The sequence below is a fragment of the Eptesicus fuscus genome, chromosome 24 (genome assembly GCF_027574615.1).
Source record: "Eptesicus fuscus isolate TK198812 chromosome 24, DD_ASM_mEF_20220401, whole genome shotgun sequence".
Taxonomy (NCBI): Eukaryota; Metazoa; Chordata; class Mammalia; order Chiroptera; family Vespertilionidae; genus Eptesicus; species Eptesicus fuscus.
Genome location: NC_072496.1, coordinates 6,421,662 through 6,443,070, shown reverse-complemented (window position 1 = coordinate 6,443,070; position 21,409 = coordinate 6,421,662). Strand labels below are relative to the sequence as shown.

The 21,409-nt window shown below is 43.3% G+C and overlaps 1 protein-coding gene across 1 annotated transcript in view; it reads left to right on the top strand.

The window, feature by feature from the left end:
* DNAH14 (dynein axonemal heavy chain 14) overlaps positions 1-21,409 on the top strand; it is a 139,557-nt gene that overhangs the window by 13,170 nt on the left and 104,978 nt on the right. Inside the window, exons 8-18 of the mRNA XM_054713049.1 lie at positions 2,830-2,892; positions 3,566-3,707; positions 7,382-7,513; positions 7,757-8,007; positions 9,244-9,373; positions 10,864-11,131; positions 11,859-11,904; positions 11,998-12,095; positions 13,854-14,008; positions 15,185-15,529; positions 20,224-20,565. Of these exons, the coding sequence (XP_054569024.1) occupies positions 2,830-2,892; positions 3,566-3,707; positions 7,382-7,513; positions 7,757-8,007; positions 9,244-9,373; positions 10,864-11,131; positions 11,859-11,904; positions 11,998-12,095; positions 13,854-14,008; positions 15,185-15,529; positions 20,224-20,565 (1,972 nt within the window). The remainder of the gene's footprint in view (positions 1-2,829; positions 2,893-3,565; positions 3,708-7,381; positions 7,514-7,756; positions 8,008-9,243; positions 9,374-10,863; positions 11,132-11,858; positions 11,905-11,997; positions 12,096-13,853; positions 14,009-15,184; positions 15,530-20,223; positions 20,566-21,409) is intronic.

The following is a 21,409-nucleotide window of genomic DNA, read 5'->3' as shown; positions in this document are numbered from 1 at the left end:
GGGTGACATTGGTTGACATGCTCACATAGGTATCAGGTATGTGCTTCTATATGTTGCACCGTGTGCCCACCACCCAAAGCAGCTTATTGATTGAGGCCATCATTTAAAAGTTTGTCTCGTTTGAAGTTTCTACCACATCAGGATTCCTGAGACTCTGTGATCCTTCACAACGTATCCCAGGCTGTTGTTCTTCCAGGATTTGTTTCTTGTTTTGTACTTTTAAAATTTCCTCTCTAATGTGTGTCTTTTCTTGTGGTCTGCTGCTATCTACTGGGGACTACAAAAAGAGAGAAATAACATTTTATTTCTTTTTTCTTTCTTTTTTGTTTTTTTTGTGGGTTCAAGGGTGAGAGTGAGGACCTGGAGGAGGTGGTAGAGGTCAAAGGAGGGATGAGCAAGTGTCGAGAAATAACATTTTAAATGATGACATTTAATATTGTAAAAACAGTTGGAATAACTAAGAGGCTGAAGAACTTTCTGGAAGACAAGTGAATGGGTTTTGTGGCAAAGAACGCATTCACTTACTGAACAAATACTTCTTGTGCCTGTTCTGTTCCACTGTTACGAGCCCTGGAGGTGCCACCATGTGAAAAATATACGAGGGCTCTGTCCCTAGAGAAGTTCTAGTCTCTGGAGGGAGATAGATAACAAGTAAAGCAATGAGCTGATTTCAGGTAGTGATAAGACAGGTGTGTGTGTGTGTGTGTGTGTGTGTGTGTGTGTGTGTGTGTGTGTGTGTTTTAAACAGGATGGCTGGTGAAAAGGGACCCATTCATGTGAGGTCTTGAAAGAGAAAAGTTCCAGACAGAATATAGCAAGCGAGTTAGTGTGTCTTCAAAGGTAGACGTGGTGTGACTGAAGCGCTGAAGAAGCTGGTAGCTGGTGCTGGTCTGGAACCTAAGGCACACGCACCACGAACGACCGAGTAACAGTCCTGAGAGGTTTCTTTCGCAGAATATGCGTGATCGCCGCATCCCTGTAGACACTGGTCATGAATCTAGATGTTTTTGATTCTGGACTATCAGCTTATATTAACGCAAAGTACTATTTTCTGTATTTATTTGAACTCTGACATTGTTGGACTTCCCACTGTTATCCTGGCCTTGTAATAAATCTCAGGGTCCATTCTGCTCTAAATCATTTTTATTGAATAAACTTCTGAAACTGAATTGGAATGGGAACAAGAATCATCTTTTTTTTTTTTAATATTCTTACTGATTTCAGAGAGGAAGGAAGAGGGAGAGAGATAGAAACATCAATGATGAGAGAGAATCATGGATCACTTGACTCCTGCACGCCCCCTACTGGGGATCAAGCCTGCAACCCGGGCATGTGCCCTGACCAGGAATTGAACCGTGACCTCCTGGTTCATAGGTCAACGCTTAACCACTGAGCCACACCGGCTGGGCAAGAGTCATCTTTTTATGTGACATCTGGCTTCAGTGAAAATCATTCATTTTCTTTATTCATGTTAAGAAAAGTGTAGTTTTAGTCAGGTTAAGACTTGTAGTTTTATTTAATTTTTAAATTTGATTTTTAATGCATCTTGTAAAGATTTTTTTTTATCATTAATATTGTAACAAGTAACATTTCCAAGACAAAAATAAGATAAATATGGAGTTAACGACTCAAGCTGGCGATGCTGTGTGTACACTGCGGGGATGACTTGAGCAGCATCATTAGCTCCTGACCTCCTGAGACTGGTTGGAGGTGAGTTCTGTGGCCTGGAGCAGACCCCCAGGCCACATCACTGGGCGCCCCTGGATTCCAGCTGGTTTCCAGGGCTCTTCCAGAGTCCTGAGGCGCCACGACCCTCTGGGTCTGAGTTCAAGTGAGAGAGGACCTGTTGGAGGATGCCTCTTCCGAGCCCGATTCAAGGTCAAGTTACTCCATGTATCTGAGGCATTTTCTGATTTCTGAGGCTTCAGCTGTGCCCGTGTGAGTGACATCCTGGGATTCTTATTGAACGGCTTGGATGGCTCGGTCTTTGATTCAAAATCAGCCAATGTCATCGCTACGATTGGCTGGCCTCTTGGGCCCTCCTCTTCCCACCACTTCCCCTTCCGCACCAGCTCTTACCGGCTGCGGCTGCGTAAGGGACTTCACTTTGGCAAATAAGGATCCGAACTCATCTCCGTGTTTATTTAACAGTGTGTCCTCAAGGCGGAAGTGTCCTGAGAGAGACTGTGATGTGGCATTAGTCCGCAAGGGCAGAAAATCAGTGGCAAAATGCACTTAGGGAGGTTGATGGAGATTTGCAGAAATAGTTGACATGTCTGTTTCATATGTTGGAAGCTAAGGGTGAGGAATGATCACCAGAGAAGCCTCTTAGCTCCTTCTCTTTGAGTTTTTAATATTACAAATGCGTCTTTTTAAGAAAGCGTAAGTATTAAATATTTTCAAAATGACATACATTGTCTTCCATTTTTACTTACCACCGTACAGTGATTTTTCTTATCAATGTACCTTTTCATTATCACTTGAAAATAGAACCTTCACTCTTCTTGGAATATGAGTTTCTTTTAAAAATAGCGAGCCAGTAAATGTTTAAAGGAAAAGAGTATGTTTTTATAGTTTTTATGTTTATTGGAATGTTGCAACTAAATCGATCATGCATCTATGAGGATTATAATGACTTTTATTTACATTTACACTTTGTTCTGTATGCGGTTGATTGTTCGGGAGAAAGTGACATGGTTTAGTATTTGCTTTAGGTGACTCAGGATGGATGAGGTGCCCTAGAGAATTTTCTCGTTTCACTAAGCCTTGACTAGATTTATGTAATTGTGATTTATGAATATAGACTGTAAGAAGTCTTTTTCTTTTCAGAATGAATAAGGCATTTGTTACTTGGAAATTGACCGTTAAAAGAATTAAGACAGACAGAAGCAGGTAAGTCTGGATAGAAATCTCAAGAGGAAGCATTATTTTAAATACGTAGTATGGAAGCAGATATAAATGCATATTCACTCGGTGATTAGAAAGTCACATTCCATAACATGTATGATTAAGTCTACATTTTAATATTTTTATATCTTAAACATAATGTTATGTGTGTGTGTATATAAATGTGTAGGGCGTGTGTGTATGTGTGTGTGTGTGTGTGTGTGTGTACATGTTCACCATTCTGTGCTGTAAGGGACTCGGAGTGCTATGAAGAGCCTAGGATGAGATTCCCTTGGTCATGTGATCTAACATTTTGCTTTCAAAAACCGGAGTGATTAAGTAATCCAAGGTAGATGACAGTGAACTCTATTTTGTAGGCTATCCGGCAGCCAGGTTTTGTTGCGGCTGCTGTTGTTAAACTTTTTACTTGGAGATGGTTGGGATTGAAATATAGTTGCAAGAAATGATGACGAGGGACCCCGGGCACCCTTTGCCCAGCTTCCCCCACTGGTAACGTCTTGCAGATCTGTGGGGAAATACGCCAACCAGGACAGTGTGATAGACATGACACGTGTTAACGAAAGGCATATGAAACTGATCATACTAGATATCTCTGAATTAGCTCCATTCACTCTGCAGGAGAGGTAACCAAGTCTGTGGGAATGTTTTTCACTTGCAGGTCGAGTTTGTACTGCCATCTTTTTTGGGCCGATGAGTTATTTCAAAGCTATTTGCTTTACGTAAAGGGACTTTGTGAAGATGCTTTTAATCGCAGAAATGATGAATGTGAAGATAATCCATCTGCCATGTGCCTTGTAAAGGTGGGAAAAAAGTAGCCCTAGTTGGTTGGGTTCAATGGATAGAGCAGCGGCCTGCGGACTGAAGGGTCCCCGGTTCCATTCCAGCTGAGGTTAGATGCCTGGGTTGCGGGCTCCATCCCCAGTGCGGGGCGTGCAGGAGGCAGCTGATCAATGATTCTCTCTCATCATCGATGTTTCTATCTCTCTATCCATCTCCCTTCCTTTCTGAAATCAGTTAAAAGAAGTATATTAAAAAAAGAAAAAGTATACTACTGTAAGCTAATATTGGTGTATAGAAACAAGGAAGAACAAATGGGGTTTTGAATAAAAGGAATATAGATATCTAGGTCCATAAGGAAACCATCAGTAAGGATGACTAATGTTCTAAAATACCGTAAGGATCTTTATTCCCTTGGGTAGTCAATTTTAATAGTTAACATTTCTTATAAATAATTTCTTCCTCGCACTTAACCTAAGTCTGTTATGCAGCCCTTTCTTTATTTGCAAAACTCCAAATGTGCGATATTATTTATAAATAATCTACATAACTGATAGTTACTAGCTAATCTTCCCTCACTATAGCATGTCAAAAATTGTAATAAGTTGCAACTCAAAGGTTTAGGTTAAATTTATGAATTCTCCTGTTCCACAGTTCTAAGAAAGGGTGAACTTCTTAATGAATGATTTAATTTAATTTACCTGGAATAGTTCTTTCAAAAAGGTTAAGTATATAAACTATACATTTTAAGAGTTTAATATACACTTGAACAGGATTCCAGTGACTTTCACTTCTCTTACCCACTGTGGAAGGGAGATAACTGAAAAGTAAAACTGATAACCATCTAGACTTAGAGAAATAGTAAGAGGGCTTGGACAAGTTATACATTTGACAAACAGCTCAAATTAATCGTGTTGACTATACACATGTAATAAGATGAATACTTGTACGTCAGTAGCTTATTTTTATAATTGGTCATGTGTATTGACTATCACATAGTACCATGGTCGGCAAACTGTGGCTCGCGAGTGTGGCTCTTCCACAAAATACCACGGCCTGGGCGAGTCTATTTTGAAGAAGTGGCGTTAGAAGAAGTTTAAGTTTAAAAAATTTGGCTCTGAAAAGAAATGTCAATCGTTGTTCTGTTGATATTTGGCTCTGTTGACTAATGAGTTTGCCGACCACTGACATAGTAGGTGCTCTAGTCTTTGAATGAATGAGTAAATAAAAGAATTAATGAAGAAAGATGGCTTAATCACTACATGTAAAGGCTATTTTGTATAGTTCTATTGAGAATATTAATGTTTCCAAAGGATTAAATTACAGTTAAGAAGGAGGCATTTCCCAGGGGAGTGTTTCTTGATACGGTTTAATGTAGAAGGAAATTGATTGGTCAGCCGTGGTATTCGATTGTTTGATGAATGGCTGAGTGACAGGATTTTCACTTCACTTCATGATGGGTTAAAGCAAAGGAGACTTGAGGATATCTGCAGACTGTGCTTGACATGTTAGTGGATGTCAATCCTAACAGAAAAGGGAGGTTAGGACTCTTTCCTGGGGACCTTAGCCATGTCAGCTTCCTCCAAACATCAGGGGAAGGGAACAGACCTTCCCAGGCAATCAGACGCATATTTGTTCGTTATCCTTTATATGCAAAGTGCTGTGCAAAGGAGATGCAGTGAAGTGAAAAAGGAAGCCCCGCTTACAGTTTATTGGGAAAGACTATTCTTTGCAGGTAAAAATGGCAACTGGTCCTGAGGGTATTCCCTCAGTTTTGCTAAGCATTCCAGCCCACCAGCCAGTTAGGAGGAAGTGAGGCAATCGTGCTAACTGGCAGGTAATGCTGGTAAAACAGCCGTGCCACACACACTGGGAGGAGGCCTTTGGCATTGGTTAGGGCGGGATTCACGAAGGAAGGCTTCATGAGCTAGGCCTCGCGGGGGTTGAGTAGCCAGGAGGAGCAGCTGAGTGAGGAACAGGAATGTGAGGAAAGCACTCAGTATGCGTTTGATTTGGAAGTTAGTTGGGTCTTGAACGTGGGGCCAAGAACAGACTCGGGGAACAGTAGGAGCAGACCTCCCCTTAGACAGGGGCGGCCCTGGCGAGGCTGTGAGGACAGTTGGCAAGAACAGGAAGGGGTTCCTGAGGCTGGAGAAACCAGGGTCAAAGGGAGGGAGAGCCGAGCCTGGGGTCGGGAATCGGAAGCTGGCCAGTGGTGCGTTAGGACTGGGGGCGCTATGCGGGCGTAGCTGGGGGTGCAGACACCAAAGAGGATTGACAGTGAGGAGGCGGGAGAGACGCAAGGTTACGGATGCATACACTGGGATTGTTCAGAGGCGAGGACCATGAAGGGGGTTGAGGTTTCCAGTCTAGTCCCCGGGTCGAAAGCACACCTTTAACGGGGCCTGGCGTGGCTGGAACCAGAAAGGAAAGCATGCATGTGGGTCATTTCACCCAGACCTTCGCTTTCAAACGGCAGATGGAGTCCTGGAGAGAGAGTGACTGGGCCAAGGCCACACAGCCAGCTGGAGTTGGGACTTGGTTTCCCATTCACGGGTGATTGTACTTTTGGGGGGACGGTGCTTTGAGTGCTTAATAAAACCTGAGTTTTTGTTTCCCACCCCTTTGGGAGGAGGGTGCAGTGCGTGGGAGTGTACAAGTCGCTCGGTTGGTTTTGTGCAGAGTCAACTCTGAGAACTATTCTTAAAGAGCAGCCATTGCAAGTGTCTGAATGTGTTATTTAGGAAAATTCGTGTGATGCTGGTTTGTTTGTGGGGAAAGTTGTAGGTGAGGAGGTGCAGAGTTAGCGATCGGTTAGTATGGACTGTAGTCATGTAGGCGTAAGCAGCAAGAACTTGAATTAGGGTGTCGGCAGTGAGATCAGAATGGAAGGGAGATTGGAGACATTTAACCGGAAAAATCAGGTTATGGGGCCAGGAGAGAGCGAGAACACAGAGTTAACCCACAGTTTAAGGCCGGAGCAGTACTTCTCAATCTTATTTTACCTTTGGAAGGTCATTCATTATAAAGTAGTATCGCCATATACTAGGGATAAAGATGTCCACGTTTATTGATGGAAATGTATTTTGGCAAGAGCCTTAACGTGATATGGGAAAAACAAACAAAAATCGAAAGGAGGAAGGAGGATGGGATATATGTGAATGGTTGAAACGCTCAGGGAGGAGTTCAGTAGCATAGTTGATGGAAATTTCTCCGTGCCGGATTCCGAGTAAATTCAGGAGAATACTTACCTTACTTGTATAGTTAATTTTAATCTCTTTATCCTACATTTAGTGTGTATGTTTTTAAGTTTTACAGCAATTGGGACTTCAAGGTAAAGCAATTCCTGAGATTGGTGATTCCCCGGGGTTCATGGATATTTCAAAAACACATCAGTTCTTGAATTGTTTGGCTTTGGCTTACTTTAGTTACAATTAAAATAATGTATTTTTCTGTTTGTTTTTTTAAATTAAGATTTACTTATATTTAACTATGGGTGTTCGAATAGGAAAAACATATAAGGCATATAGTGTATAAAGCATAACCTACAAATGAAAATATAAAATATGCTTGTTATGATGTGAGAAGATGGCCAAAATGTTCTCTCTCTCTCTGTCTCTCTCTCTCTGTTCTCTCTCTCTCTCTCTCTCTGAAATGAATTTTGACTTTGCACCACTCACCATTTATTATCCTTTAGCTGGATAGGTTTCGGACATACTCTCTAGATGAATTTTGTGAGGAACAGTTACAGCAAGCTTCCCGCACATTCAAACAACTTGAGGATATCAGGGATAAAGCCATTGCAGAAATGAAAATTACACTTTTAAAGGTAACTCTTGAATTATATCCTCTCAATTGATCAGTTTGTATGTTACTGACGAAAGCAATTGCTTCAAATTGCATCCCTGGAGAAAGTGTTGGGAATGGGCAGATAGAGGGACCAAGGTAGTTAATTAGCCAGCTAACTAGTACTGTGCATTCACTAGCTGCCCGTACAGGAAATTTTCCAGGTGTTGTATAGAGTGCAAATACATGTGCGTCTCAGTGTATGTGTGTGTTTATTGCATTGTAGGTGGCAGAAAAGGAAGAAATTAGAGAATATTTTGAGTCAAGCTTCTCTAAAGATGCCAGATCACATTTCAAGCTGCCTGTATATCGACGTTTATTAAAAAAAATGTTGAGGTTTCTCATGCTGGTTGACTACATATTTCAGGAACTCATCCGCCAGCTGATGAACACTGCGGTCACGCTACTTTTGGAATTATTTATTAGTTCTGCTAGAATGCCATTTTCAGTGGAAAAAAAGAATGAAAATCTAATCAAGTAAATCATTTTTTTTTTTACTGATAAAAGGAATTTGTAATCATAGTGTTGCAAACATTGATTGTCCATTATAGAGGAAATAGCCAATAGTTGACGTGAGAATTTGAAAATGCTTCTTATAGCAAATTGTATGTACTCAATTTTTACAATGACCTGGCAAAACTTAATACTGTCCATAAAACTTAAGAAAAGTTTCCAATATTTCTTCAAAATTCTGCATATGTCTTATTGCCATATAAAATATGGGCTGTCCGGTACCATTTGAAGTTCAGATACATGGTAATTTTTTAGTATGTCTCAAATATTACTCTACTAAAAATTATTGTTTGAAATTCCAGTTTACTGGGTGTTTTGCACTTTTATTTGCTAAATCTGGAAATTCTGTGTATAGGGCTAGTTCAAAGTTCAGGGCTAGTTCTTAAAGATACCAGGGTGATTCGAGAAGGAGCCATAAGCTTCAATTGGAATTTGAGTCAATTCCATTCTGCTATAATGAGACATAAGAATTTTTCATGGTAGTAAAATATAAATAACAAAATTTACCATGTTTAAATATGTAATTCAGTGGCATTGAGTACATTCAGTATTGTGTAACCATCTCCAGAACTTTTTCATTGTCCCATTCTTACATTTTATGAAACTCTGCACCCATTAAACAATCACTCCTTGTTCTATGGGTACGCCCCCCACCAAGCCCTTATAACCTCTGTTGTGCATTCTGTGTCTAGGAACTTACCTATTCTGAGTACCTCAGATAAGTGGAATCATACAATATTTGTCTTCGTTTTCACTTCGCACCATGTTTTTAAGGCTCACCCATGATGGAGCATGTAACAGAATTTCCTTTTTAAGGCTGTGTAATATTCCAGTGTATAGATATACCACGTTTGGTTTGTTTGTTCATCTGTTGATGGTAGTTGAGTTAACCTTTTGGCTATTGAGCCACACCAGCCGGGCAAAGCTGCAACATTTTAATTTCCACCAGCAAAGCACCAGCTTTCTACCTCACCAACACTGCTCTTTTCCTTTTTAAATACCCAGCCTAATTGGTAGGAAGTGATATCTTGTTATGGTTTCGATTTGTATTTCCCTAATGATGAGTGATGCTATGCATACTTTTGCATACTGATTGGCCATATTTCTTTGGAGGGATGTCTAGTTATTTATGTATTGTGGATATGAACAAGATATAAGAATTTAAAAGACTATGCTTTTTCTTTCCATTTCTTAATCTAGAACATACAAGGATGCCTTTTCTCTTACTGGAAAGATGACCAGTGATTATGAAGAACTTGTTACTAATTCAAACTTATATGCTACTTCTGTTCCAAAGTCGAACTTAAAAGCAGAAGCTGATATTAATGAGGTAAATGGTCTTTGAAAAATGTAAACATAGATTTTTTAATGAAGGAATAAATGAAAAGTAAGTGAAATGAATAAGTTTGGAAATTAAAATGTGATTTATGAATGCTCAATTTCTTACCCAAAGCACACACACAAACGCACGCACACACACGTGCACCTCTACTTCCTCTATAGAAAGCTATATTTACACTTACCTCCATGCATCATTGTGTTCTTCCTATGTACCAGGCACTGAATTAGGCACTGAAATAGTGGGCAGTGCTCATGGAAATACCAGCCAGAGGTTATTTTCCAGAGTGAGCTATGCAACACTTTATATATTTATTTGGAATTGCCTGTTATGGACTTCCTTATTGTGGTAAAACAGCAGAAAATGGGCCACTTGAACCACTTTTCAGTGGACAATTCAGTGGCATTGGTGCATTCCCAGTGTGGTGCGACCATCACATCCCACTTCCAGGACCGGTCCATCCTCCCACACAGACACGCTGTCCCCGTGTGTGTAGGACTTTTAAGGCTGGCAAATCGCCGTCAGCATCTACCTAAGCTCTTTCCCCAGGAGCCTACCCGGGTGCTGGTGGCGTTTCTGTACACGTTAACTGCCTCTGTTTGTTCATAACCGGAGCTGAAGGTTGGGGTTCCAGCAGGTGACTGCATCGAGACACACTAGACGCCTCCAGCACAGCCGATCACTTCATGGACATGAGGGATCAATACATTGAGAACTCAGGCCTAGACAGAGCCTACGAGCAGTTACATTGTGTGAAGACAATATCGATACCCCAGATCCTCCTGGTTCTCAGTAGGGGTGCCTATACTCACATGTGCCTGTGAAAGGGAGGAGCCATGACCTGGGGTAACGAGTGTGAAACATATTCCTGATGTGTAAGTCCTGAGCCTGAGTGCACAGGAGCATCACCTGGTCAGCTTCTAAGTGATTCAGATTCCTGGCCTTGACTCTGACTCTCTAACTCAACATCTCTTGGGATAGGGCCTAAGAATTTGTATTTATTAAGCTCTAAAATGATTAATATTTGGCCCCTCTGGCATTCATTTATACAGTTTTGGGGAAAATACTGCAGTATTTCATTTATTTTTCCATTAACTTACTTTAAAAAATATATATTTTATTGATTTTTTACAGAGAGGAGGGGAGAGGGATAGAGAGTTAGAAACATCGATGAGAGAGAAACATCCATCAGCTGCCTCCTGCACACCCCCCACTGGGGATGTGCCCGCAACCAAGGTACATGCCCTTGACCCGAATCGAACCTGGGACCCTTCAGTCCGCAGGCCAACGCTCTTTCCACTGAGCCAAACCAGTTAGGACAACTTACTTTTTTAAACATGCAAATAGCAGTTATCTGGCAATACAATGGTATTCAGTTAAACTGAAGTTATTATTGATCATGTAAAATTTAGGACTGTATTATCTAAATGTCCTTTTAGTTCTATATTATCACCAGAACTGTAACCTGTCTGTTACATTAGATTTTGAATTCCATTAAGTTGGATAAGGACTTGACAAAATATGCACCAGTATTTGAAGTAAATCTGCACTTGAGAATTCCTTCTGAGAGCGATTCTTCCAGAAACTCGAGAGAGAGCTTCCAGGAATCTGACCGGTGCTCTGAGAAATCTGTGCTGTACGAGGAGGAGTCAGAAAACGAAGTCGGCAGCGACATCAAACCCTCAAGTGACGAACTCCTAATAATGCAGCCGAAAGCCACGACTTTTAACCTTGAAGAAATTCTGTCAGGTGAGATGAATGAGACGGTTAAGCATGAAGGGAAGGAAATAGCCTGACAGCTGGCGAATCGCAAGTGAGAGAAGAATGCAGTCGTTTATGGATGATCGCTCAGTAGGTTGTGATTTTCAGCAATGTTGAAGGAAGGATGCTCTGAGGAGGTATAAACTCAACAGGCCATTTGTAGTGGATACGAGCAGTAACACCATTACCCATTTTTTTTTTAACACATAATCTTTTATTTTTTAATGCATTTTTTATTGATTTTTTTACAGAGAGGAAGGGAGAGGGAGAGAGAGTTAGAAACATCGATGAGAGAGAAACATCGACCAGCTGCCTCCTGCACACCCCCCACTGGGGATGTGCCCGCAACCAAGGTACATGCCCTTGACCGGAATCGAACCTGGGACCCTTCCGTCCGCAGGCCAACGCTCTATCCACTGAGCCAAACCAGTTAGGGCCCATTTTTTAATCTTAATACCACTGGTCACTGAGGGGGACCTGAGGAACCCCCTTCATGAGGACGGATAGCACCTGGGATGCTAGTTAACATGCACACTCTTGGGCTCCCTCTGAGACCTCCTTAGTCAGAATTGGGGGTGGGGGTGCTGGCTGGCATTACCTTTCCAATTGATTCTTAGGGTGTTTGGGAAGCACTGATATATATCAGCTTGTCATTTAGCTGATATAAATATCAATCAATTTTTTATTCTCTTTTTTTTTCAATGGATTCTAATAGATATAGAAGCCATGACTGATTTTGATAGTAAAACCGAGGATGATGAGTAAGTAGCACACATTTCTGAAATTATAAGTAATTAGACTTGATGCTAGTTCCTGCATCCTTTTGAATTTGCTTTCATTATTTTCTCTTGTAGATTTTTAGAATTCCCTACAAATCTCTTAATTGCTCCCAACAGACTGGACTTTTCAATAAAAATTCAAAATATGCTGGCTGATATTGAAAAATGCATAAGTAAGTATTTTAAAAGTTTAATTAGATACATTATATTCTTCAGCAATATTTTCTTAAATTTAGGCATTGGAAGCTTTTAGCCACGTATGTGGCAGACATTACGGAATATGAGAGATCATAAATTCACACTCTTTGGGATCAATCCATGTGAATTTGAAATTATTTGAGCATATGTGGGAATTATACCCACAACCATAGAATTAGGAAAATAGTGGAGGCGTGGATTTTTTTCAGTAATGTACTACAGAATTTTATGAGACTTAAATAAGTAATACCTTCTATATCATAGCGAAACAAAGGTATTGTTTCCTCCTTACATAGTTTTTGTTGTTAAAATATCACCTGAGGATATTTTCCATTGCTTTCAGAGAGAGTGGAAAGAGTGGGGGAGAGAAAGGAGTGAGAGAGAAACATCGATGTGAAAGAGACACATTGATTGGTTGCCTTTTGCACGTGCCGCGACCAGGGCCTGGGATCAAACCTGCAACCCAGGTACCTGCACTGAGACCCTTCAGTGTGCGGACCAACGCTCTATCCACTGAACCACACTGGCCAGGGCTTAAATAGATTTTTATTAATGCTTTTCCAGCTGGGTGTACGCATTCTGAAATCACATGGCAGTCACCAGCCTGGCCAACGAACCGATCCCTTCTCCACTGTCTCAGTCTCACAGAGATCCTGAAACACCAGGACCCGCTGTGGCTCCTTGGATGCAGCAGCATTCTCCAATCACATCACCAGAGTTGGCTGAGTTCAGAGGCTCCTCTTTCCAGCCTAAACCAGTATCCAGTTCAATGTTTGTTTTTTTAAATATATTTTTATTTATTTCAGAGAAGAAGGGAGAGAAACATCAATGATAAGAGAGAATCATTGATCGGCTGCCTCCTGCATGCCCCCCACTGGGGGTCGAGGGTGCAACTCTGGCATGTGCCCTGACTGGGAATTTAACCGTGACCTCCTGGTTCATAGGTTAACGCTCAACCACCGAGCCACACCGGCCGGGCTCCAATGCATTGCTTGATTTCTTTTTGTAAGCTCAGGAATCCAGTCTGTCTCATTGTCCTTAATGTTGAGTTGTGAGAGGTCTTTATATGTACTCTCGATACAAGTTCTTTATTAGTTATAAGATTTGCAAAATGTGCCTTACCTTTTCATTTCTTTCTCACAGAGCTAAACTTCTTCATTTTGATCAAGGACAGCTTATCAATTTTTTGTCTTCATAGATGATACTTTTGATTTCATGTCTAAAGACTCTTAGTCTAACTGAAGGTCACACAGACCTCTCCTACATTTCCTCCTAGAAGATTTCTAGATGTGTGTTTTTTTAATTTTAGGGAGATGGTGCATCTTGAGTTGATACTTTATAATGTCTAAAGTGGAGGTGCAAGTTATTTTTTTGCCTGTGGAGCTAGATTATGAACTCATTGATAGCAGAGACTGTGTCTTCTAATCTTTGTATCCGCACGTTGGTAGAATGGTCTTCGAATAGCATATACACGTCAAATCCTTGTTAGCTTAATGACTTATTCTCAGTTTCTGTTTTAATCATGCTTCATCACGCTACCACCAGTTACCTATGAGTGATTCTTTTGTTTCCATAATATTAAATCCAAACTTTTACACCTGCCTTTAAGTCCCATTTATACTATCTAGTTCCCATGATAAACCATTTTCAGTTATCAGTAGTTCTAGATGTCATGGATAATTATACAGTGTCAGGACTTCAGACAATATTAACTTTTTACTCATATATTTTAGCCCAAATTATTCCTCTTGACCAAGATCCCCGCCTGTCTGACTTTACTGATTCGGATTTATCGAATGCAGCAGAAAGCGGAATAGACTCTAAGAAGCAAGCCAGATGGCCAGATTGTCAGACCCTTTTTGAAATGGATCCTACCTACCAAAACAAGGTACGTTTAGAAACTGTGTGTCTTAGGGAATATTTGGTTTGAAAACCGGAAACTCAGTGACGTTCTTAGATGAAAAAATACCGTGTAATTTATAGCGATTGGAAAAGCCTTCCCATTTTTTCTTCCTCGTGGTATTTCACTTCTGTTCACTTTTTATTCCCCAACATCGCTCTGAGAATGAGCTTTCTCTTTCATGGTTCCCTCTGAATATTGCCTTGCTGTTTTGTTGACTTGCCATGACTCTGGCTTTTCCCACTACCATCCAACTGGGTATTTTTTGTTCAAATTCACGAGAGAATGTAATGGTTTTAGCCTGGATCAGGATTCCACCCTATCCAGAGTAGTTGTGTTTTGGGAATTGGGTAATATCGCATAGTATATAGAACTGGCATTTTCTTTTTTTTTAAATTCTCACCCAAAGACATTTCCCCCCACCCCCATTAATTTTTAGAATAAAATGGAGGGAGGGCAAGGGAGAGAGAGAGAGAGAAACATCGATGTGAGAGACACATCCATTGGTTGCCTTCCTCATATACACCATACACATAGACAAGGGCATTCTCATTCACTTGGAGGATTTCCATGACAATATGCATGCTGCTCATTTAGATATGAGGGGCCAGGGAATCCAACCTGGAACCACAGTACATGCCCTTGACCGGGAATCGAACCGCATGCAACCTTTTAGTCTGTGGGCTGACGCTCTGACCACTGAGCAACCCGGCCAGGGCTAGGACTGGCCTTTTCTAGAGCACAGAGCACATACACTAAACCCCGGTGACCAGCAGAGGAGTAACCGGCTGGTGTCTCTAGAACATGCCAACTGTCTAGTTAAATAGCCTTGTACACCTTTACATACCCGCCAGGTATAAACAAGTGATGTGAATGTCTTAGTGTTCTATTTCTAACATATTTATTTAGTAGAGGTTTTGAATGAAATGAGCTCACCAGATTCTCTTCAACAGAATTATAAACTGCCTCTCAGCCTTGGGTGGCCATTAGCTTGTCTGGTTTATTTTTCTTTCTTTGAAAAAATAAACTTTATTTTGAAATTAAAAAAAAGAAATGAACGGGACATATAACTGCTGTCTTACATATTTTTAACGGAATTACGAGTTTATCGGGCCATGCTCTCTTCACTCTCAGAATGAAATTCTGTCGTGTTTTTCTTTACAGATTGTGTGCCTCCTGGCCATTCTGGGCAGTTCCATGAACCTCGTGAACGGGTATAGCCGCAGGTTCGTAAAATACTGCACGATGGTGGAGAGGGCCAAGGTCACGGGCATGAAAATAGCATCGATGGAGGAGCTGACTTCGTCGCAGTTTCGCACCATCCTCGCCAAGTTCTTCGGTTACCTGCGCGATGTGGTCAGCATGGTCACCGAGAAGCGCATCGGCATCTTCGCCGTGGTGAGTGCGGACTACCAGGCCGAGTGCCTGCCGCACATGGAGGGCATCCTGCAGACCAGCCAGGACCTCCTGCGGGCCGTCATTGAGAAGAAGAACACGCATCTCCTGGAAGTAAGTGTTCTGAAAACGCCTGTTGCTTGAGAATCTTCCAGATTAGTCCATTATAATCTCAAAATAGGTACTTGGGAAGCACACACGATGACTGTTATCCTCGGAAAAGGCCAGTACGCATTTATTTGTTGAGGTCTTGGAGCAGGTGTCGGGTCCTCGGAGAAACCCTCTCTGGAATGGCAGCCCGCGTCGCGTCCTGCCTCCTCTCCCCGTCGGGAGTCCGGCACGGTGTGACGCGGGGCGGGGAAGGCGCCGTGGGAATTTGGGTGAGGACCACTCTGGCTGCAGGGTGGAGACTGGGTGACAGTGGGACAGTCGGGGAAAGCCGTCTGTCATCTAGGGGACAGGTGATGATGCCTGGAGCCAGGCACGTCGCAGGTGCGGGCTGAGAAGTGTATGGATGTGAGATTTATTTAAGAGAGGGAGTCAGCAGGCTTTAGGGATGGACACCGTGGAAGGAAGGAAAGAGCAGGGACTGATGCTCTGGGGTTTTGGTGAGGCAGCAGCGTGGGCAGTGACCTTATTCACTGGGCCAGGGAGCTCAGTGCTTGTCCGATTGGGTGACACTCAAGTAGAGACTCAGATACGCCTGTCTGGGTCTCAGGACAGAGTCTAGACGGGAAATATATATCTAAATGAGCAGCATGCGTATTGTCATGGAAATCCTCCAAGTGAATGAGAATGCCCTTGTCTGTGTGTATGGTGACAACAGGAAAGAGCCGCCCCGGCCAGTGTGGCTCAGTGGTTGATCACGGACCTGTGAACCAGGAGGTCACGGTTCAATTCCCGGTCAGGGCACATGCCCAGGTTGCGTGCAAGAAGCAGCCAACTGATGGCTCTCTCTCATCATTGATGTCTCTCTCTCTCTCTCCCTTTCCCTTCTTCTCTGAAATCAATAAAAGTAGATTTTCCTAAAAAAAAAATAGAAAAGAACAACAGAAGCCTGATGAATATCAACATTGGGGAGATTGCTAGAGGAAGAGGAGCCCCCACGTATACCAAAGGGATTACCAAAGAGATCAAAGAACGCCAGGGAGTGTTTTGAGAAGGAGGAACATTCAAGAATTGTTAACGCTATAACAGAGAGTTGAAGAGAAGATTGCAAAGGGACTATTCGATGAACAGTACTATGTGCTGTATATAATGAAATGCACATTATCTTTAGATCCACAATAATCCTGTAACTTAAAAAACGACTCGGTTTAATTTAGGTTACATTTCCCAACAAGTATTAGGACACCCCAAAAACACTGCTTATGAAACAACGGGCTTATTTGTCTCGGGTAGAAGTATAAACGCTGGTCGGCCGGGGCTGGGGCAGTAGCTGTGGTGCAGGCAGGGAGCCAGGCTCCTCCTCCTCCTGCTCTGTGCCCCTTGATAGTGACGCTGCCCCCGAGGCACTTGGCTCACACTCGGCACAGCCAGGGCAGGGGAGGCCGGCGGAGCAGCGCGGTGCGTTTCCATCACGTGCGGTTCTGTCAAGTGCGCGAGTGGCACTTGGCGTGACCTGTCCGTAAGAGAAGAGCTCTCAGCCCCGTCCTCCCATCAGAACAGGTGGAGAAGGAACTGGGCAGGTGCAGTGAGAAGGCCCATCCTTTAAAGGAGAAAACGGGGAGCATTTAGAGTGTTCTAGAGCAAGAGTCAACGTTCGCTGGGCAGAAAAACGAGAATCGCCCTTGGTTGTCGAGTAAGTCGTTTGATTGGTCCGTCTCGGCAGCCTCCGGCTCAGGCCTCTGGGGCAGTGTCCTTGCCCTCTGCCCCCTGTGGCCCCTGGTTGTGCCCTGTATGACGATCCCCTGGGTTACCCTTCGGGACCTCAGCCAGGCCGGCATCGGAGGGGTGGTGCAGGTGTAGCAGCGCATTGTCTGTAGGACGAGCTCGGAGGGCTGGGGGCGCCTTAGGGAATGGCCTTGGCGGTGAGGCTTAGGCGGCTTCTTAAAAACATACGTTTGATTTGCCTCTGGTTTCATCCGTGCTCAAGTCTGGACACGATTTTTAAGCCTGAGCGTCTTGACATTTAGCGGCTGGCTCTGCGCTCTATTCCTGCCTGCCAACCTTAAAAGTGTGATCGCTTATTTGAGGCTCCGACTTGGGAGGGAAGGTGACTTCCTTAATAGACTTTGCCAGCGAGCTGTCCAAGAACCCTGTCCTCCCACAGAAAACCCTCCAGGGAGAGTTCTTTGTTAAAGGCGAGGGCTCAGGCTCCCTCTTTGAAGCCACCACTTTTGAGCGCAGACACGGCTGCTGTCTCGCCCTCACCGGCCTTTGCAGTCAGCTCTCCGCCAAAGGCAGAGAAGAATTTTCTCATCCAGCTTCATTCCCCTCAGTCTGTGCCCAGCCTGAGTTCATCTCTCACAGGATTTCGCTCAGAGGACAAAGAGGAACCAGAATACGATGCAAAATGTGTCCTATTCTTTACCCTAAAGCGACGGCGTTGGTGAGCACATTATCTGAGTCCCAGGTACCATGTGGCACAAACACGTCTACTTGCCCAGCCTCCCAGGTCTGGGCATGGACTGCCCCCAGGAGATGAGATGTTTAGGATGGTGTCACTCACTCATTCTCCCCGCCTCCAAAAATGAGATGTTGGGACAATTGAACTCCCCACTCCTACCCTCCACCAACGGTTAGTCCTCAGGGAGATGACTTAGTACTTTTAGTTCTAGATCATTCCTAACATACCAATATGTCTCTTCTATTAGGAACATTTTTACGTGACACTCAAGGTCATCTTCATTGAGTTTTTAAAGGTTGAATTACGCAGAAATGAATCAGTATAATGTTTACAAACTCTGATGATGGGGTGAGCCTGCTGTAGTTCAAAACCTCTGCTATAGCCAGATGGAGAAACAGGACTAGACCTGATTTAACTTCCCGTATAAAGAGAATAGAGGACTGAAGCAAACAAATGAAAGAAATACTTTTAGATACTGCATCACCTGCAGTGTAGGATTGTGGTCCTGGAGACCAGGAAAGCAAATGACACACGGGATTGCTACCTGGAGGGAAGTTTGGGACTACAAGTGCAGGGAGGAGGACCCGGGAGAGCGCCCAGTGGCCTCACTGAGCTGAGATGGCTAACATTTTCACTTTTAGAGTCAAAGAAGGGAGCTAGGAAAAGCAAAACAAAACAATAAAAACCACCACCACCACCACCAAAATAACAAAACAAAACAAAACAAAAAACCCCAAAAATAACAAAAATAAAAACCAGCAGAAAAGTGCATAGAGGGTCCCAGGTCCCAGGACTGTTTCCCAGCTGCAGTTACCAAGCATGTCTGTGCAGGGGCCTGGAGCCAAATCCACAGAGATGGGCTACAACCCCCAGAGCTGGAAGCAGAACCATTGCCAGGGCTCCTACGAGCCCAGGCCCAGCCAGTCAGAGTGGAGGGTCGCAGTGGGTATACCGGGTGTTCAGTGGAGACCCTAGAGGGTTTCGCCTTAGCAATGGAGCTGGTCACTAAAGGGGTCGGCATTCTAAATCCAGAGATGAAAACTAGGCCTCCAAGGGATCAAACTGCAAAAGATGTGCAAACAACCCCCTCACCAAAGGAAGGACAGCACCCTTTAAAGAACTGCAGCAAAAATCAGACCTCTGTGACATGCAGCACCAGCAATGCCTGGCTTTTAACCAGAAATTACTAAACACAGGACGGGGCCAAAGTAGCTTGGGGCACCTGTCCTGAGAGTTCTGTTGGCTCATTCTCTTCTGGCTGCTGCATACCCCAGAGGTATTTTTGTTTCCGGAGGCTTTGGGTAGTTTTCCTTTACATAATTAAGGAAATTCCCTTATTTTGAAAGGAATTCCTAATATAGTAGAATTTTTTATATCATAAGTGAATTTTATCAAATGCTTATTCTGCAGCTGCTGTAATGATCATACAGTTTTTCTTTCATCTTTCAACGTGGGTAATTACGTTAATTGACTTTCTAAGGTTAATCTCGCATCCAAATGGATAGATTTAGATTGCCAGCATGCACAGGCATATGCATGTACATTATTACTTTTTTTTTCTTTAACATATATTTTATTGATTTTTTACAGAGAGGAAGGGAGAGGGATAGAGAGCTAGAAACATCGATGAGAGAGAAACATCGATCAGCTGCCTCCTGCACACCCCCGACTGGGGATGTGCCCGCAACCAAGGTACATGCCCTTGACTGGAATCGAACCCGGGACCCTTGAGTCCACAGGCTGACGCTCTATCCACTGAGCCAAACCAGCTAGGGCCATTATTACTTTTTAAAATATGTTTTTATTGATTTCAGAGAGGAAGGGGGAGGAAGAGAGAGAAACGTTAATGATGAGAGAGAATCATCAATCGGCTGCCTCCTGCACGCCCTCCACTGGAGATCGAGCCTGCAACCTGGGCATGTGACCCGACTAGGAATTGAACCATGACCTCCTGGTTCATAGGTTGAAGCTCAACCACCGAGCCACACCGGCTGGGCTGCATGCACATGATTTCTAAGATTTTTGCATTTATGCTTGTAAGCGAAATTGCTTTGTGATTTTCTTTTCCTTGACCATCCTGATCTGGTTTTGGTATCAGTGTAACTAGATGATGTCTTCATTTTTTTTTTCTAGCATTATAGTTATGTAAGTTAGTGTGAGATATTAAAAACGAGTAATTACTCTTCTAAAGTAGTGAAAAATCACTATATAATTATCATTGACGTGTCAACGATTGCAGGTTGTAGAAACGTCCTTGAAAAAACTGGAATGTCATCCCATTGAAATAGAAGAATTTATGGAACATTTTACTTTTCTGGATGCGATTTCCTCCAAAATATCCAAACTGGAGAAAGAGTATTCAGCAGTTGCTCAGCTACATTCTGTCTTAAGTTACTACCAGGTCTATATTTCAGAAGAGCAAATTGCCATCCATAAAATCCTTCTAATCAAGTTTGCGCAGCTCAAGAGCGCTGTGAAGCTAAGTAAAGCGAACAAGGATGCTGCTGTCGCCAAGTTCAGAGACAATCTGGAAGCCTACGTCACGGGCCTGCGGGTTGACGCCAGTCATTTAAAGGCCAAGGTGAGTGTTGGTTTCTCATGAAAGGTCACCGGGGTCTTGGTCTCACGCGGGCCTGAGCAGGCAGGAGTTTTCCTTCTGCGGACTCTCAGGGGAATGATTGAAGGGATGGATTCTTCACCGGGAACCCACAGACAGAATTTGGATGATGTGTGAATGGGAATGGCAGGTGAAAGGACATGTCTATTCTCACGAACCTCCAGCTGAGATTTTGCATCTGTTTCCATTATGAGGGAACGTAGACGGCAAACAACAGCAAAGCTGGCTCCCCACGGGCTTCAACAGACTGCCCGAGGGGCTGGGGCGGGGGAGGCACGGCATGCAAAGGGCAAAGAGACCCGGAGGTCTTCCTGGGCCTTAGCCTGGGCCAGGGGTGAGGCCCGTCCGGCCCGTGGGCCTATGGGGCCGTGAAATCACTTGGTCTGGCCCTGCCGAGGCATTAGGGGTGAGTTAGTTAAATGTTTGACCAAATATAGCAGGTTAATTTTTTTTTTAATTTCTTAAAATTATTACTATTTTTTTATTTTGTTGTTGACAATATTACGGATGTCTCCCATTCCCCCTCCCCTGTACCTCCCTCTGCCCGGCTCCTCCCCCCTCCTCCCCCCAGGTCTTCGCCACCCTATTGCTCGTGTCCATGGGCTGTGCATATAAGCAGATAAGCTCTTGGGTTTATCTCTCCTCATCCCCCCACCCCAACATGGAGGCATGTCAGTCTGTTCCAGGCCTCCCTGCTTGGGGTCTTATTTTGTTGGTTAATTAGTTTTGTTCATTAGATTCCACAAATAAGTGAGATCATGTGATATTTGTCTTTCTCTGACTGGCTTATGTCACTTAGCATAATAGT